Source organism: Notothenia rossii (genome assembly GCF_949606895.1).
Source record: "Notothenia rossii genome assembly, chromosome: 10".
Classification (NCBI taxonomy): domain Eukaryota; kingdom Metazoa; phylum Chordata; class Actinopteri; order Perciformes; family Nototheniidae; genus Notothenia; species Notothenia rossii.
Window position 1 is genome coordinate 49,568,478 of NC_136908.1, and position 18,901 is coordinate 49,587,378.

At 45.0% G+C, this 18,901-nt stretch overlaps 1 protein-coding gene across 10 annotated transcripts in view; it reads right to left on the reverse strand.

Moving 5' to 3' along the window:
- Positions 1 to 1,651: 1,651 nt before the first annotated feature.
- Positions 1,652 to 18,901, reverse strand: part of kmt2e (lysine (K)-specific methyltransferase 2E) — a 33,822-nt gene continuing 16,572 nt past the window's right edge. The window contains exons 3-26 of one of the 10 annotated variants that reach the window (XM_079652873.1): positions 17,621 to 17,729; positions 16,841 to 17,070; positions 16,596 to 16,735; positions 15,698 to 15,900; positions 15,579 to 15,617; positions 15,288 to 15,488; positions 15,034 to 15,164; positions 14,753 to 14,870; positions 14,560 to 14,669; positions 14,214 to 14,466; positions 13,140 to 13,238; positions 11,642 to 11,704; positions 10,784 to 10,855; positions 9,249 to 9,434; positions 8,725 to 9,051; positions 8,201 to 8,497; positions 7,615 to 7,765; positions 7,287 to 7,513; positions 7,139 to 7,195; positions 6,437 to 7,000; positions 4,993 to 5,267; positions 4,329 to 4,408; positions 3,864 to 3,943; positions 1,652 to 3,770 (exon numbers count right to left, since the gene is read on the reverse strand). In XM_079652873.1, the coding sequence (XP_079508999.1) occupies positions 2,745 to 3,770; positions 3,864 to 3,943; positions 4,329 to 4,408; positions 4,993 to 5,267; positions 6,437 to 7,000; positions 7,139 to 7,195; positions 7,287 to 7,513; positions 7,615 to 7,765; positions 8,201 to 8,497; positions 8,725 to 9,051; positions 9,249 to 9,434; positions 10,784 to 10,855; positions 11,642 to 11,704; positions 13,140 to 13,238; positions 14,214 to 14,466; positions 14,560 to 14,669; positions 14,753 to 14,870; positions 15,034 to 15,164; positions 15,288 to 15,488; positions 15,579 to 15,617; positions 15,698 to 15,900; positions 16,596 to 16,735; positions 16,841 to 17,070; positions 17,621 to 17,729 (5,038 nt within the window). In that variant the 3' untranslated portion in view covers positions 1,652 to 2,744. Of the gene's footprint in view, positions 3,771 to 3,863; positions 3,944 to 4,328; positions 4,409 to 4,992; positions 5,268 to 6,436; positions 7,001 to 7,138; positions 7,196 to 7,286; positions 7,514 to 7,614; positions 7,766 to 8,200; positions 8,498 to 8,724; positions 9,052 to 9,248; positions 9,435 to 10,783; positions 10,856 to 11,641; positions 11,705 to 13,139; positions 13,239 to 14,213; positions 14,467 to 14,559; positions 14,670 to 14,752; positions 14,871 to 15,033; positions 15,165 to 15,287; positions 15,489 to 15,578; positions 15,618 to 15,697; positions 15,901 to 16,595; positions 16,736 to 16,840; positions 17,071 to 17,620; positions 17,733 to 18,901 lie in introns of all 10 variants that reach the window. The other 9 variants (XM_079652874.1, XM_079652871.1, XM_079652875.1 and 6 more) reach the window with 9 other exon arrangements.

An 18,901-nucleotide genomic window follows, 5' to 3' on the forward strand; every position in this document is an offset into this window, starting at 1 on the left:
CATCTCGTTTTCTGTCCCTTTTTCAGTCTCACAGCTATGAAGGCCATTTTATAGCTAAACAAACATTGGTAAAGTTAGTTTTAGGTTGGATATCAAGACACAGTGGCATCAAAAAGTGCTTTCGCAAAAACACCTAGACAATTCACAAAGACTATACTATCTCCCCCTTCCTGGTTAGTAATCAGTGCAACACATAGCTTTGTGATTTAAAATATATCTATAATATTCTATATACACAGTATAGATTATATAGTATGTTGAATATTTGAATATATATTTCGATGAAAAAAAAGCCCAAAAAGGACATGGTGTATATATGTCGAAAATATGCAATAAAAGGCATAGTATGTCGAATATTTCAAAAAACATAGTATGTTGATTATTTAAAAAAAACGACAATAGTATCTCGAATAGGGCCTAAGATACTCTACAAAATAATATTTAAAAACATACATTTGTTATATTTTTAATTGGTTTTACCTAAATAACTTGGTTTGATTGTATAACTTTTCCAAATAAATAAATCCTTTGAATCTTCCTATTCAGTTTGTTTGAATGTGAAGGGTTAAATGAAAGAAGCTCGTCTCTGCGAGTTACTGTGAAGAGAGGAGCTGATTGGTGGTCCAGCTATGAATTCACAGAAGGCCCACTATAGTAACTCAACGAGAGTAAAACAGTCTAGCTATAAAAGTCACGGCTTGCCACTGCATAGTAGTATGTTGAAAATATGAAAATAAATTACAGTATAACGTCGAATATAAAAAAAACGACAGAATAGTATGTTGAAAATATGACAAACACGACAAAGTATAGTTTGTCGAATTTTGCAAAAAAAAGGCATAGTAGGATGTTGAAAATAAAATATACAAGTATAGCATGTCGAAAATATGCAAATACATATAATATGAAATAAAATCTGAAGTAAAATTACAACTAAGTGCATTATAATTCAAAAGGTGAAACTAGTGTGTAGAGTGAATTATTTCAAGTGTTTTTTAATGAAAACCCAAAATTCACTCTCAGAAAATTCTAATGTTACACAAGACCATACAAACACCTGTTTACTACAGAAATGTCAGCCTTCTGAAAAGTATGTATGCAGAGTACTTGGTTGGGCCTCATTTTGCATGGATCACCGCGGCGACCAGCCTGTGGCTCTGCTGAGGCGATGGAAGCCCAGTCTGCTTCGATGGCGTCCTTCAGCTCTTCGGCATTGTTGGTCTTCCGTCTCATCTTCCTCTTGACACCCCATGAAGGTTCAGGTCAAGTCAAGGATAGCAATTCAGTGTGAGCAGGGGCCAAGTCCTGCTGGATTCAAATCTGCATCTCCATAAAGCTTTCGATGTTTGTCGTTCCTTTCTGAACATTTCGACTTTAAAAACATTTAACATATTTTATTATGTTTTTTTCCCTGCATATTATGCTGACTTTCTAAAAAATAATAATACTTTGACTCTTTTGCAAATCTTACCATGGCTTCTTCTATTATTATTTCTACGATAATGTTGACGTAACAGACTGTGGCTTGCTGGTTTTTAACATAGTACCTTACAGTGTAAAAGGTAACCGCCTTTTCCTCCTGAAGGTAGAATGCTGCGTTTGCAGCTAAAGCAACATACAAACCTTTCCCAGAGACACATGACACAACGAGTTGTATAAAACTGTCATTACAGTGATTTATTATAATGAACCATGAAAATAGCCAACCAGTGCAGTGTCTGTGAGTCTCTCCCCTCCGCACAAACATACACTCGCACACAAAAATAATAAAAAAGACAAAGTTGAAGAGTCCAGAAGAGAAAGAAATGAAAATGCTACAGTCACAGAAACATTCAGCCTTGCCAAGAAGAGCATTTGTATTTACAACCATATTTCCAAAAATGGGATGGGAGCAATTTGTACCAGCATAGAAAAGAAAAGAAGCGATTATTTACAACCTGTTCCTGGTGAAAGCTGGAGTAACCTCCTATACATTAAATTACACTTTCTACAAATAACCATTGATATTCAAAAATAAACCGCTAACGTCCTACCTGTGGGCGAGACAACTCTGCCTACCTCAGAAGACTAAAAGCACTCACAAGAAATCACACACACACACACACACACTCTTTAAGCAGACATACTCTTTCACACCCTATAACACACACGCACAGTGCAGCCTTCCGGGTTGGTGACGCAGGCTACCAGTAACGGGTCTTTTCTGAATCTGCAGCGGTGAACAGATATACGTTGTTAGACAGAGGAATACAAAAAATAATTGTGTTTTTTCTCTATACAAAAAGCTTTCTCTTTGCTATAATGAGCCACTAGATAAAAACAAATAAATGGTGAAGAGAGCCGACAATAGACGAGAGAGAAAAGGGTGTAAAAGGAATAACTGACAAAGGAGGAAGAGGATGAGGAAGAGGGGGGTATAGGCTGGAATGTCCATTGATAAACAAAGTGCGGAGCCTTACAACAGGGGTCCAAACAAGACACAGAACAGTTTTCCTCTCCATCACAGGAAGGATATATAAAAACAAACGGAGGCCAGAGAGAGGGCGATGAGCACCAGGGGAGATCGTCCATCTTCATTTTTATACAGTTTGTCATTGTCCTTTTTTCTAACATTTTCCGACCTAAAAAAGTAACCTTTTATCCCACCATCAGCTGTTTTTCCACTGGCCACGTGTTCAGGTACATAGAAAACATATCTACAGCTTATGATACAAGCCCCTCTCAGGCAGAGTTCTCAGGGGCGATCAGTGCCACCCTGTGCTCAGGTACCCCGAGCTGTGGAAGGGGGCCGAGGACGCAGGGGCTCCACGAGTCCCAGAAGGCATCTGGGAGGCAGGGACCTGGGCCTGGCCTTGTTGAGTCTGTTGGGGAGGAGGAGGGGGAGGTGGAGGCAGTCCTGTCTGCTGAAGGGCTGGGGGGTACGAGGATTGGGGCACTGAGGGGTTGGCGGCGGCGCCCGGGTGCATCAACGCCGGTTGAAAAGCTCCTAAGGTCTGAAAGTGGAGGGGCTGCATCGAGGAGTTGGTCGAGGGTGCGGGGGGAGGTGGAGGAGGGGGCGGAGGAGGGGTGAGGGATAGCAGGGTGCTGCCAGCGGTGGGCTGCTGCTGAGAAGTCTGTCCCTGCGGAGGAGGAGGGGGAGGGGGGGCGGCGGTCAGCATGAGCTGCTGGATGGGAAGAGGCTGCATGTTGACGTGCAGCAGGGTGGGGCCGGGCATCGGGTGCGGGGGTGGAGGGGGAGGAGGAGGGGCAGCGGCTGCGCTCTGGTAGTGCACGCTGAGGGGGATAGTCTGCATCAGGGGCTGCGAGCCAGGGGGGTAAGGGGCTGTGACGGCAGGTTTAAACACTGGGAAAGGTCCGGCCGCTGAGGGGCTCTGAGTGGGGAAATATGCCGTGGAGGCGGAGGGTGCTGGTGGAGGAGGGGGAGGCGGTGGGGGGGCACTCTCCGCGTTATACTGGGGGAAAGGAGTGAGGCCAGCCTGAGCCTGAGGGGGGGGCTGGCTCTGAGGCTGGGCGGGGAACAGCGCCCTCTGGCTGCGGTACGGAGAGCCCTGAGGCTGAGGCGAGTGAAGTAGAGAGGGTCCAGGGTAGTGGACGGGGGAGGAGGGTAGCGGGGTCGGATGCAGCTTGGTGGGGGTTACAGGAGCTGGCTTGGGGGCCGCGGGCCTGCTGGGGGTCTGGCTGGTCGGATTGGGTGTCCGGGGCTGACTGTCGGCGTCTTCCTCCTTCACTGTGCGGCTGGGAGGCTGGGCGAGAGGACCGGGGGAGCAGGGCTGTGAGGGGGGAGGCAGAGAGAGAGGAGGTCATACGGGAGTAAATACCCATCTGAGAGGAGTCAGATCTCCATGCGGGTAGCGTTGACTTACTGTGTGGGTGGGGGTCTTTTGAAGGGTCGGAGATAGGCAGTCTCTAAGTGCAGGTGTATCTCCACCTTCTGTTTCCCCATCTACAAAGAGTGGAAATATTATTATTAAAACCTGTAAAATGTTGATTAAAAAAAAAGAAACCGCTTAATAATTCCACATGTTATGAAATAAATGTATTTGGCAACAACTTTCCTCTGGTTCCAGTCTTTATGCTAAGCTTAGCTGTAACCTGGCTACAGCTTTATAAATATGAACTATTTCCACCTAGCCGGTACAAGCTGTGCTATCCATTTAATTCCTGGGTTTGAATATGGTATTCTTTTTTCTAGCTAACCCCAGGTTGAGAACCACCGATTCAAAAGACAGATTTGAGAGTGGTATCTATTCTCATCCTATTCTTAACAGAAATAATGTTTGCTACGATGCAAAATGTCAAACTTCAGAACATGTGGTCAGTTTCCTCACCTGTGTCTTTGTCTTTGCTGAGCAGCAGAGCCCGGTGGTAGCTGCGCTCTCTAGCCTGCTCTACGGAAGTGGACGACGTCCTTAAGAAACAAACAGATATTGGGACGATCAAAATCTAACTACTTGTAGTGTCTAAAGCAGGGGTACCCACACTTTTTCAGCTTGGGAGCTACTTTTAAAATGACCAAGTCAAAATGATCTACCTACATTAAAAATGCTAAGCATATATTTATTTATATATATATACTGAGTATACCTGATGTTGGTGTACCTTGCATAACTGCATGAACCTGTATGGCACAATACAACTCAGTACGTCCATTTTATACCCTTTCTTTAGTAGAATTGTATAAATTTGAAGGCTAACTAGGTAATCAGCTCGCCGGTGATTTGCAGCTGGCGCGGTTGACCGTGCAGGCGTGGTGAACTGCGTTTTAGAAAAGATGAGATCTCAGACTGGCTTACCTGTACGTCAATCAAGTGGAAAATGCCATAGTAAGGATGGATGATAGGGTCACTTTTTTTTTTTTCAATGCCATGCGATCTACCCACACTACCTTGCCCAATACTACCGATCGACGTATTGGGCACCCCTGGTCTAAAGGGTACAATAAATAACAGAGATACTACCCTAAATTCATAAGCTGACAAGTAGTTTACATACCACTGTCCTTCTCCTCCTTCCTGCTCTCCTTTCTCTCCCGGTGCCAGTGCCTCTTCCTCTGCCTCCTCACTTGTCTGGGGTTCCTTTACAGGGGGGGTGTTGCAGGGAGGAGTGGGAGCAGGTGGGGGGGGAGGAGGTTCACTGGCGATCTCTTGCGCGACAGGGAAGGCTTCCACGGTCAAAGGTAGCATGGTGGAAACAGGAGAGCTGCACTCGGTCTTGGAGCCGCTGCGACGAGCTTCACGCTGACGCTTCCTGTATTCCAGCAGGGAAACCTGGCAGGGGCAGAACGAGAAGCACAGTGTCATTAGACATAAAGAGCCTGGGTGATGATCAACCAGCAGAGGGCAGCATTTGGAGAGTTACTGAGAGAGACGCGCGAGTCAATGCATATCTTAAATCCATGTGAAAAATGAGGCCCTCATTCATATCACCTTCTGTCCTGCAAATGTAATACCTGGGTATATATATATATATATATATATTGCATCATAAATTAGGGCGTGGTCACTTTGATGGACATTTACATGCCTCACTGTCAGCCAACAGCAACTTGTCCACTCTGCTAGGCTACAACCATAGAGGCTACAACGTTAGTTAGTTAGTTGTAGTTACTGTACTTGACCCTTTAGCTTTAGCCGTGTTCGTGGTGATTGTGCCTTTTAGGGAATATTGTTACAAATACCGGTCAATTAAAATGTTGTGCTGTGCGCTTGAATGTACTAATAGAACTTCCAAGAAGTCTAAAATGATCATATTATACATGTTAATCCCGTTCGCAGGTGTTTGTGTGCTTGGTAGCTTAGCTTGTTACTTATTAGCCAGCTAAGGACGTAACCCTTTATACATTTTAGTTTATGATTCAGCCTTGGGTAAGACTTTTATAGTCTATGGCTATGACGCCCATAATGCTAAACGGGAGCAAATGTTAATAGGGGACCCAATCATCCCAGTGGTGGCCGCCGGAGCTAACGGAGCCGCAGGGGGCTAGCTCCAGCCGGCATCCCGGAGCTAGCCCACTGCCGCTCCGTTAGGTCCGGGGCCGGGTGGTGGAGTCCGTCTTTTCTTAACGTGTGAAGGACAAGCATTAAGAATAACAAAACATAGCTAATTCTCTTGCAGATTGTCTCATTTGATTATGAATGTAACGTTTATATAGGGGAACTACACTGTTAGCAGTAACTTGGTATGCATGTATTTCATGTTAGCTTAGCTTCTTAGCCTGAGCTAGCTCTGTTTACTTCCAGTTCGGAGGCAGCAGGTCCCGCCTCGGCTCCGTCTCTTTGCCCTTATTTGGAGCAGGCAGGATTAGATTCTGACGTCGCTGTCAAGCCGTTAGTGGCCGACTCCGCCTACTAAGGGCTTCTCTGCAACTCTGCAGAATCCTATTGGTGACGTCACAGACACTACGTCCATTTATATATAGTCTATGGTGCCAACTCACCTTTTTCTTCTGTGGGGGGTTCTGTGATGACCCCCCCGCCTCACCAGAGCCGTCCCCGTTCAGTGAGCGTGAGAAGCCGAGTGCGCTTCCCTCCTCCATGCAGGGGTAAAAGAGCGGCCCCTGGCCCTCAATGAAGGGTGTCTGAGACACAACCAATGACACAGCTGCTGCTGCTGCTGCTGCTGCTGCTGCGGGCCCTGCTACAGCCCCAGCTGCAGCCTCAGGCCTGAAAAGAGTCACCAGAGGCTCCAGGGTGTGAGAGGGGGTGAGGTCCCTTAAGTTCGAGTTGACTGGAGAGAAGTTCAGGCCAGCTGGTCCAGTCGTGACTCTCTCTGGGCTTTTTATCCATAAGATAGAAGAGGAAGCACATGTTTCTGCAGATGAGGAAGCATCACTGCTGCCCTCGACAACCACACCATCTGCCCTGTCCTCTCCACATTCCACAGGCTCAGCAGCAGGAGGCTGGGGACTCTCAGGAACCGACACCTTGGTTTCTGCTGGGAGTCCGTCTGTACTGTGAGTCCTTGCGGAGGGAGAGGAGACCAACGAAGGAGGACGATCGGCCTAGGTGAGGAGGGAGGAAGAAATGTCAGGGGACAGCCACAATGAAGGAATTGCAAGACATCAATGGAAATACTAATGAAATTGTTGACCCGTAGAACAATTCAATCCTCAAACCTTTTTGTTGCGTTATTCACTCACCTCTTGCACACTGGGTTTCCGGCTGACCTCGGGGGAGCTTTCCACTGAAGAGTCACTCTGTGTAACAAGAACAAACTTCAGTCATCTGTTATTTTGCTCCTCAAACACACGTGAAACATCAATGGGGTTTCTTCAAGGGGAGCCTTACCTCCTGAAGAGCATTAAATGTCTGTGTTGGGGTAGTGGGCAGGGGTTCTGTACTCGGCTCCTCTGTTCGGGGACGTGGTGGGGTAGCCAGTAAAATGGGGGTGACGGGTGCCTCCAGTTGTTCTGCCCTGGTGGGCGTGGCACAAGGGGAGCCGTAGGGAGTCGAGCTCTCCGACATGCAGGCATCTAACGGACTCAACCGCCGCTTTTTCAAAGGAGTCGGCAACTCTGTAGGAAGACATTTAGTGTGTTATTTAACTGAACGTTCATTCATTCAATAAAGTTACATTTTAACTGTCAAAAAGTTAGACTTGGTGCTGGCTTCATACCCGGTAGTAAGCAGGTGCCATTGTAAGGTAGGGGACTGTCAGAGTCTCCGTTAATGGAGGGGCTGAGAGGACCCTCACAGGGCATGAGGAGACTGGGCCCTCTGGCCGGGCTGGGGGAGCCCTCCTCCTCCAGAGCCTGCTTCAACCATCGCTGTGAGGAAGAGAACAGGTTCATTTTCAGTTGAGGCTCAGTGAGAAGCAGAAGACATAAATAAGCCTATGTATGAGATTTGGTTAAAGAGATGATTTAGAGATACTGTTGCTTTGGGTAAATTCAATGTTCAGAAATGCCTTACGACAGACCTTTTTTAAAAAAATTGTATTTGCTATTGTCTGAAGTTGTGTCAAAAAGCATAAAAATGTAAGCACGTAAAATCACAGGGCTAGGTCTAGCTGAAGACTGAGAGTGACATTTCTTCATATTTACCACACTTGAACTTTTTCATTCATATCATGTTTTAAATTCAGATTGACAAAGCTAATGATGGATCACTAATAATCAAAGGATAGATCCATATGATTTGGGCAGATAAACATTTCTTAAATAGGTATCAGATCCAAATATTTCTCAATCGGTGTTCCGTACCTTCTTGCAGGAGCCAGTGGTTGGCGGTGTTTCAGGCAGTTCCCTGGAACGCCGTCTCCCAGTTGGGACTCCGGGAGTGGTGGGGCTGCGGTTGGCCAGGAACGGGGACGAGAAGCGGACGTAGTGTTTGGGCGTGCTGTAGACCTGCGGAGAGCATGCCATGCCTGGCAGGGCGTTGAGCTGCGTGGCGAGTACTTCAGGGTCGCTGCTTATTCTCAGCGGCCTCTCAGGGGCCGGCTCTGGGGTTCGTGCCCCACACTCCTGCTGCTTCTCTCCCACCCACTCACTTACAAAGTGCTGTTGGATAAAAGAGTTTGATACAAATGTTTAAAATAACTCCATCAGGGGTTGGGTTTCCCATAAATGTAATGTGTTTGACTCATGTACATATTATTCAAAACAAATAAACTATTGAAAGTATTTTTGGGTTCATAGTAATTCAATTGAATAAACAAAGTTGTGATGCAAGACAAAACAAAAGAGTCATTGCTGTTGCTCGTGTAGAAGTGTAACCATGGCCGTACCTTCTTAGATTTGAAGTTCTTGCCCCCCATGCGGTGTCTGTCGGGTGCAGGTGAGCTGCTGTGTGGAGGGCTGCTGTCCGGTGCTTCGGCTGGAAGGGACTCTGGCTCCGGTGCAGAGGGCATCTCTCCTTCCATGCCTTCGTTGGACATAGGCTCCAAAGACTCGGTTGGAGAGCCAGGTGCCAAGTCCGAACAGGTGCTGATGGTGCGAGTTCGCCGGCGCTGCTGGCCAATGTGTGTTCGGTTCCTTGAAAAACTTTTCCTGTTCCTCGAGCTTTTGACCTTGGCTGGCTTTAACCCTGGCTCCTCCTTGACCTCCAGAAGTGGCTATGAGAAAGTATGAGTATTTATATTGATTCAAAATAATGCAAACGTTGGATACATCTATTAACAGAAGTTGAAAAGCTGATTTACTTTCTCTCATAAAGTGATACGACTTTATACTCTCCAGATTTCTGCAGTGTGATGATAAAGTATTCAAAAGAACACATAACAGGAGTGTCTTTGTGTCTCCATGTTCTCACCTGCATGAAAGCTGGAGAATCTGCCATCTCCGGTGTGGCTGGAGGCTCCTCCTTGATGTCACTGCGACCCCCGAGCTCCGGCTTGACAGTGCCGATTCTCTCCAGGGCCTGCTCTCTGCGTTTCTCCCTCTTCTCCATTCGCGCAAAGGCTTGCAGGATGGCCTCCATCTTCCTCTCTTCTCGCGTCTGCAGAGACATAAACGTGGGGTTCAGAGAAGGGTAAGAGGAAGCAGACACATTCATCATCCATAAGGTACTTCTCTCCCACAGAGGACCTGAGGTAGCGATACAACTGGTAATGTGTGCTGCACAGCAAAAGCCGGTCTAGCTGTGCAGAGGGAAAGAAGGTTACCCCTTGCTTTCACAATAAGAACAACTAAAAAGGAAAGAAGTCCAGGCAGGAGCAACAGGAAAATAAATGAATGTAGTTAAACTATGAAGCTTTGCTGAACCTTAACGGACATAGCGCTTAACATTTAACAATGACAAACCAGGATGTTGCATGTCTTATGTGTTCCTATATGCATGTTTGTGCCACAAACAGGGTTGCAAAATTCCGGGAATTTTCAAAGATGGAAACTTTCCAAGGGAATAAACGGGAATTTATGGGAATAAACTGGGAATTTTCAAAATTGAAGGTTGGCCCTTCATAGGGAACTGAAATATAGTTGGGGAAAGTATATTTTAGCATAATCTTGACTAAAACAAACAGATGCCATTCAAGTACACTTGAATATCCATGCCATAGCACACTGCTTACTGCATGGCTATTGAGACCACACAAAGGTTCGCAACAGGCTCACAAATGTGAGGGTGGAAAAACTGGTTGGCATTCGGGCAAACCTAAGGCTCTCTGAGCCTGACACAGAGCCATCCTCAACCAGGCTGGACAGTGACACTGAAGAGGAAGACTCAGAGTTGGATGTTGATGAGGCCCAGGAAGAGCCCATTGACTGGAAGGGTTTAGCAAAAATGCAGGGGATTGCCTGAAGGGAGATTTGCATGTTTAAATGGGACTTTTTGGAGAGAGAAGGGCTTTTTTCATGTAACATTTTGAATGGGACTTTGTGGGGATTTTTGGATGGGGGGTGCATTTTTTTAACTCAACATTCCTGTTTTTCGTTTTTCAATTAAACAAATAATTGTTCAATAAAATAATTAAAATGTGTTCTGTTCTACTTAAAAAACAATGTTTGTTTAATTTTGCATCGAATATTTCCAAAATTCCCCAGCTTAACTTCCCATGGAAACTTTCTGGAAATTTCCCGGAAACTTTCTACCCCTTTGCAACCCTAGCCACAAATAAGCCCACCTCTACCTCCACCAAAACAAACCAGGAGCCCCATCTCCAGTCAGCACACCCCTAAAATATATTTGTACCAGAACACATACTGCAAAGACATATTTCTGAGAGATCAGGCTGAAGACAGGTTTCTGTAAAGACACTTGTTAAGTCAGTCACCTCGGGGAGATTTGGGGGTGGGGAGGCTAGTAGATGGGTGGAGAAGAGTTGGCTATGAATGGTTCAAGTTTACCTCCTTGTGTTTCAGTCCTATCCAGCTGGCAGCCGCCCCGACGGGGAGATGGGACTGCTCCGCTGGGTTGGCCTGAATGTTCAATCAAAAACAGCCCAGTTTAGAAGAGACACGTCCCCCCTAAACAAGGCTTCACAAACACTGGACAGGGCTAGACGTATGCTCCCTCATCTTCTGGTGGTACACAATAGGCCTGCGACAGGTACTGTAGGTATTGGACTAAGTAATATCTTTCTACAGAGAATACAGGTAACTATATAGGTCTCAGGAAAGCATGCATGAAACCCCAAAACTGCCAAGTGTTTTAAATTATTCCTAACGTCATCTAAACATAGGGTTTTCTCAAATAGCTAATGGTTTTCTTTGATTGCTGTTCACGCCTGCAGCAGCAACCTCAGGGTTTTTACATCCTTAAAAACAAACTCTTTGTGATATCATATTACAGAACAAGCTTGGTAAGTACACTTTACACTCTGCGGCTGTCTGAAGAAATTTGACAATCATGAGGGAAATAGGAAAACTTGGTAATAAACTGGTCTTGGTCCAAAACCATTGCCCTGAATCACACTCTGGGACATCCTATTGGAAGCTTTGGATACAAACACACCTGCGGATACATTTAAGCTTCTAAGTCTCACAATTCGTCGGATGTTAAGACCCATCAATCAATCAGAAAATATGCTTGTTCTTGTACAGTCTAGAAAAGAAGAACAAACAACACGTGCACAAAGGACTCAAATTTGGCCAAAGGTTGTGTATTGGTTTGCAGCAAAGAAACAACACCACACGTGCCCCAATCACCGAAAACAACAGGCGTTGCTGCAGTGGTTAGCACTGTCGACTCAGCAACCTACGAACCTGGGGCTTTTCTGTGCATTCTCCTGTTCTCCCTGCGGGGGTCCCTCCACGTGATTTGGTTTCCTCCCACAGTCCAAGGAGAGGAACCTTTGGTTAATCTTCTTATCATTTTGTCAAAATGATAGATTTTTCGATAATTTTGAATATTTGAAAACACTTTCAATATTAATTTCTGCAATACCCACAGCGGTAGCAGTTGAGCTTCCTATTCTCTCGGACACATGGCTTCCTTTCACACTTGCTCAAATGCTAAGCAATTCCTAGAAACATGCTTGCTGGACATGCCATCTTTAATGAGCTAACACCACAACAGAACTGGCAAATTATTATCTTATATCAACTAAGGACGAGTGATGAACACAGCACTGTGAGAGAGGACTGACGGCTTTGTGGGCACTGGAGCGGTGTGTTTTTATTGCCAATTCCAATAAATAATCATGATCTTTGGGCCATAATCCAGCAGGCAAACTAGGAGGACCTTTTAAACAATGGAGGCTTCTGTTTAGGTAGACTAAATATCAGGCCAGCTCACAACAACCTTATCTCCCACGCACCTTGTTGCGGAACAGATTTATAACACCCACATGCATAAACTGCGCTTTATGATCGTCAGTTTGTGAACACACACTTCTCTGATCCAGCGGCTGAGCTCTCTCCTGGGCCACATTCCATAGTTACCAGCCTATTGGATCTCCCAAAGTCAATATGGCCCTGGCAACAAGGCTCTACCCTCTGCAGCCCCTCCCCTCTCCCTCTCTTCCACTATCTATCCCTTTTTAGCCGATTAGCAAAGCTGTATGTTGGCCAAAGATGAGTCAGCACTTTACACCTTGGGTCCACTGTGTGAAATGAAGCTTACTGCGGGGTAATTTCCAGAGTGTGTGGGTAGTGCTCGCCTGTTTGCATGAGTGTTTTATCTCATCTCTCAGGGACATACGGCTGTTTGGCAAGAAAAACACTGGTTGAACAAGTAATTGGCCCATTCCAGAACTTCAAACCGCAATGAAGGTGGGAGTCGAGCGGTGCTTCTACTACTAATGAACCCTGGGGGCCAGTGGCAGTTTGCATGACGACACAACATACTGGTTTGTTTCCACTGACATGAGATGGCCTTAGCGTGTGACACTAAAGGCGCATTCATTTCTCAAAAGCCAAAAAATGCGAGAAGTGAATAGCAGAGCAGCTTAAAGCCTCTGTACTGTGAAGAAGGCGACGAGCAAAGCTGCAGAAGGGAGGAACAAACAAAAGGGAAACAACAACAGGGGCATTGACGGAGGCGTGAGCACTAGCAGCAGATAAGTGATGAAGCCGAGGGGAGATTCATGGAAGGGGGGTAGCAGCTGCTCCTATAAGAGCCCCAGCCCCCACAGCAGAAAAACAGTTCGGTCCACACCTAGAGCAACAGGGGACAGTATTATATTTATTTGAACTCTTTCTGCTAGGTGGCTGCATGGCAACAAAAAAAAAAGATTGTAGCCCCCTAGCATAGCACACTTACCATTTTCCTCCTCCTGTCTGCAATCTGCTCCTCTGATTCCATCTCTACTTCATTGCTAACGGAGGTTTTGTCTTCTAGATCCTCATATAACTCAGGATCCTGTAAGAGGAGGGGAGAGGGGGGCATGGCGCTTTATCATGGCTGTTCAGTCAGTCTGGCTACAGACTATAGGGAGACAGGTTAGAGTGAAGGAAGGAAGGAAGGAAGGAAGGAAGGAAGGAAGGGGGGAAGGGGGGGTGAGGAAGGAGGGGTAGGTGCTAACCTGTAATATATATCGTTAAAGTAACTGCTTTAAACTTGGCATTGGTCTAATTATGTTGATAATGAATGGTTAACTAATCTAAAACACATCATAGCAACTGTTCCACTGTGAGCACACCATGCTGTACCTGCACCCTCTTCCAGAACACACCTTGTGGCAGCTAACATAATAGTGATAGATATGAATAAAGTAATAGTTTTCTCCTCAGTTGGGACATATCATCTCACCTCTACTCCTTACAACTTCTGGATGTCTAAACCACAGTCTCATAGTATACATAAACACTTTGCACTAACACCATCTCTCTGATTTCAAGCTGCTGAAAGAAACCAATCTGTAACAATTTGGCTTGGTCAAGGGAGCATTCCTTTTATGGAACTACGACAGAGGAGAATTTCTGTTGCTGTTAACACATCCAAGAGAAACGCCATTCTTAGAGTGCATTGCACAAAAGGGTCATACAATGCAACACATCTCTGCCAGACAAGTGGCATAAAGGTGTCTTGTGCAATGAATCTGAACTATGTTGTAAAAGTAATTAGTTGGTGGGGGCAGAAGTGAATGAAGAAAGGGATGATGAGAACAAGAGGGAACTAAAGAGGATGTAGAGGGACTAACAATGGAAAACACATGCAAATAACATTCAACAAAGACCAAACTAAATGACATGCATGGACCACAAGGGCCAACGTAAATAAACAATAAATATGCCTTTTTAACAGTTGTGTTATGTAGTTATGTAAACAGTCAAGTGTTCAAAAAGGATGAAACTGGGTGCATCAGTGTGATGTTCTTAAAAAGTGCAATCTTGCCTGGTTGTTGGAGATGGAGAGGCGGAGAGGAGAGAGTTTCCTTTGTTTGCCGTCACATACGCTCTTGCTCTTCCCCTCGCCGTCCAAACCCATGTTCTGGTTCTGGCCCAGGTCGTCCCGGACCGTCTCTCTGTCCTTGCGACTCCCTCGGCGCCGGCCTCCAGAGCCCAGGTTCTCTGTGGGCTCGAGGTTGTGCTTGAGCACCGGGCACTCCTGGTTCCCCTTCACACAGGCACAGTCTACCTTGTATTTACTATAAGAGAAAAGAAAAAGAACAAATATGAAGTTCTAAGGCGACATTTGATCAGCATGCTACTTGCCAAGGTTTATTCTTTTAGAAACTCACCAGTTGCAATAGTCGTAATCAAAACCAATGGTGATCTCTGTGCCTTTGATGATAGGCCTCAATGAGTAGATGTACAGATGCAGCATCCCATCCTCAATGACGTGCCTCACCTGGGGGAGGTTGAAAAAAACATGATAAATAGGAGTGATGTAACTATGCATAAGAGCTCACTTTTAAAATAATCTTTACTTACTTCAGAATTGGGGGTGCAGGAGCGACGGATGAAGCGTGCCTCATTGCCGAAGCTGCGAGCGTCCACACACATCTCCAGTCCATCAAATTTTGAATAAAACAAAACAAAGGGGTATGGCCTGAAAGAGGAAATGCATGAATGTTACTCATTTAAATCAAAAGCACAAGTGGCCATAGCCCTTAATAGTGCTTCATTTGTTGGAAACGCATTGAAAAATACAGCAGTATTCTATTATCATTCTTCAAGGAGAGATCCCTGTGATAAGTGATAAGTCTCCTGACCTCTTGAAGAAGTATCCGTTGGCCTCAAACTGCTGTCGAAGCATGAACTTTCCCCTGTACTCGATGATGAGGGAGTCTGGGGCCAAGTCTCGCACCGCCTTGAGGATTTTCTTGTTTTTCTGAATTTGACTCTGTAAGAGAGAGACAGTCAGCCATTAGCATAGATCAGGGGCAGGCACATCAAATGACTCCACATTCTTTTAAGGGTGGATCGTTTTGGACATGTTACTGTACAGACTGCAAACCGTTTATACCTCCACAGGCGGTTTGAAAGAGGCAGGGTGCGTGTTGTATGCCAGGCTCTTGCCGTCGCCTTGCTCTTTAACACGCAGCAGGTCCTGGACGTCCTCACTGTACTGATTGCTGCTGGCCTCCTCGTAGCGCTCCATCCACGTTTTGATCTTGTTCTCCCACAGAGACGGGTGCTCGGTCGGCTCCTGCTCTGGAGCTGCACCCTGAGAAAAAAACAACATTACAGTGGTTGGTTCACACAGAGGACAACAACAGCAATCTTAACAGTGAGGGGTTTTATTCTGTGAGGTTACCTTTACTCTGGAGGACTTTCTGGATCCTTCTCGGAAGGCCTGTAGGAGAAGTAAAGGAATTTAATACAAACTGAGATTCAAGAATAGAATATATTATGCTTGTTAAATGGGTTCATTACCAATTCAAAGTCGAATCTGACCTTTTTAGCTCGGGCAGAGGAAGCTGGAGGCTCTTTGTCACCACTCTTTTTGCGTTTTTTATCAGGCTGCCTATTGCCAAGGCGCCCAGTGGTGAGAGTGATGCTGGTAGGTGTGTGTTGGAAGGTGGAGTAGAGCTCTAGGGGAACTTCATCTCCACTCTCTGTAGCACTGGTGTCCCCATCTGAATGAGCAAATATGAGTTATTAGGAGAGAGAAGTGAACAACGCTATAAAAAGCTAGAGCTGCTGCAGGAGTTTGCTTCTTGTCCAGCAGGTGTCAGTGTGTCCCAGGCTGGGGCTGACAGGCTGCAGGGGGAGGACAATGCATCCTAACATCACCTCCAACCTACTCGCTCACTGACGCCATTAACAGCAGCAGCAGGGAGGCCCATAAAAGAAGAAGTAAAAGGTATATCGAATAGCTGTTATAGTAAAACTTCTAATGCCTCAACATGTTGGGGTTTGTACAGACTCTAGAGAATGGCATTCAGCCAATTCCACTAATTAAAAAAATACTGTTTTCTGAGATAATTCTTTCAGACTGGTGAGTGAATTTGATTTGATATGCTTTATTTTTCAGATAAAACATAGAACATTTTGAAAATCAAGCATTTTAAAATATATATGCAAATTAAAGCATATTTATAATCTTGAAAAAAAAACAGATTGTCTTGACAGTTTTCCAAACCTTTAAGACTTTGTACAACATTGCAAGTTACAGCGGGGGATGCAGCTAGGAAAAAACAACATACTTTTAACCAAATTTAACCAAACGTTGTGTCCATACTCAGTAAATTTGTTGATTTTTCAAAAGGTTAACCAAAACAAATAAGGTGAGGACTAGGGGCTTTGTATCCATCCGTGCAATTTTGCTTACCAGACAAACATTCCCGTTTCCTGGTCTGCAGCAGGATGGCCCTCTCTCTGTCCAGGTGTCGTGGTTGGCAGCGTTCACACAGGTAGGTCTCAGGAATGTTCTGCCTGTCGATGCCCATGCAGTCTATATGCTGCCATGCACTAAAAATGAAAAGCAAAAAAATATTAAATCAATGGTGTGGAAAGCGAGGGCCACAGGAGGGACATATGTGTGAATCCTATACAGATCTTGATCCTGTATCTTACCTGCACTTGTCACAGCAGATCATGTAGCCATCATCGTGGGTGAAGCCACAGATGCAGCGGGTGATGTCAGCCCCGTAGCTGCCATCCTCTGAGGTGCTGAGTGTGGTGCCCCTGGATGCTTCGTCCTGGCCCCCTGGAACAAACAACCCCCCCTCTCCTTGTCGGATCAACATGGAGGGGGGAGGGGAGGCCGGTGGAGTGGGTGGGGGCCGTGCCCCATAGTTATGGTCCTGATGGAAGGAGGGAAGATTAAGTGTCTTGAGATATAGGTAAGAGACAGGCATTTTTGTGAGGGTGAAAGAACTTCAACCCTGATGGGGTTCAAATAGTATCAACTGCTGATTCCCAGGAATATGGGAAAGGAAAACTATTTCATGTTGGACTACAACTGCAGATTAGTTCACTTTATTTTTTCATGAATTATTACAGTATAACAGATCACACATTCTTAAAGTAGTGATTGAATGTGTTTGAGTTTTTTGAGTCAAAAATATGACCTTCACTTCAATGCTGTCACATCTAATGTTTACCATATTTTTTATTTTAAAAATAATTCCTAGATTTCTTTATTTTTATATAAAAAAAGGGTTTATCTTGTGTCTTTTGACTCATGTTTCTTTATATGAAAGAAAGCAGGGCAATAACATGTTTTGTTATCTTTTGAAATAATGCTTCACAATAAAATCCTTTGAAAAGACCGTTGGAGATATATGATTATTTTATAGGGCTCAAGGTGTATAGGTCATTTGTCACATGGTGAAGAACAGTGTGTGTACTCACAGCGTAAGGCAGGCCAATGTAACTGTGGGAATGCTGAGAGCTGCTGTAGATCTGGTGTGGGTAGCTGGACTTTTCCACCACCACAGGGCTAGCCTCCACCGATTCTGGTCTGCTGAGCAGCAAAACAAACAAAGAGGGCACATTACTGTACACTGAAAAACTCAGATAACAAGGTTACATAGAGTAAGTGTTTCCCTCTAACAGTGTGAGGAAGTGTGTGTGCGTCAGTGTGCTTAGCAGGGAAGCAGTGTAGCTACTGCTGGTCACACAGCAGCAGAGTGGGGAGAATATGGATGCTTTAAACAGTACCACTGTCAGGGGGCCTGGGGCAGCAGGCCAATGCACACAAAGTGGTGAGAAGTACATTTACTCAAATAATTGACTTATGTACAATTACGATGTATATATTACTTAAGTATTTCCATATCATGCTATTGTTTACTTCTTCTGTATTCCATAAGATGGGTGGATACTTTTCACATTGTTAGATGAACAGCTATAGTTACTGGATTTGACAAACATGTCCTCCTCTTTTAAGATGCTTTCAAGTTAATAACCTTAAGAGGTAAAACAATCTGCTCTTTATAAAGCGCAAAGATAAGAGTGTAGAGAAAAGATAAGACACATGCATGGCAGAACTCTCTTTTATCATATATTACCATATATCTGATAAAAGGGAAATGTTTCAACATAGTTAATACTGAGAGATCTTTTTCTTTTGTTTTAAGTACATTGTCCCAGCAGTTTTACTTAATTTGGAATTGGAATGCAGGGATATGCAGGTACTTTTACTTAGGCAATAGGTCTGAGTACTTCTTGTACGACTGGCTGTGCATACTGTCATCTTGGTCAGACAGAAATGTAGACCCGACAAATTCTACCAATACTGCATGTCAAAGTGATTTGTGGTTCATCCGTTGAAACCACATAATAAACATGTCATTATAAATTAGCTGTCTCAGACTCACACAAAACAAAAAACGCATAACCATCATACCAAACCAGTAGATCCACTTTCAACAGGATAACAATGCAGTTGAGGAGTAAGCCTGTTTGGCCGTTTCAGACCCAACCCACCCTTACTTTGACACCATTAAACTATTCTTCAGTTGGCTATAGAGGAAGAGGGAAGTGGAACTGGCAAAAACGGGTGGCATGAGACAACAAAGTCCGGCATGAAGAGGGAATAAAAAGGGAAGAGCGGGAAACACTACAGGACAAGCACCATGCAAGGAGTTTAAAGGCAAGGTGCGGTAGCTCTTCATGTGACTGTCAGATATT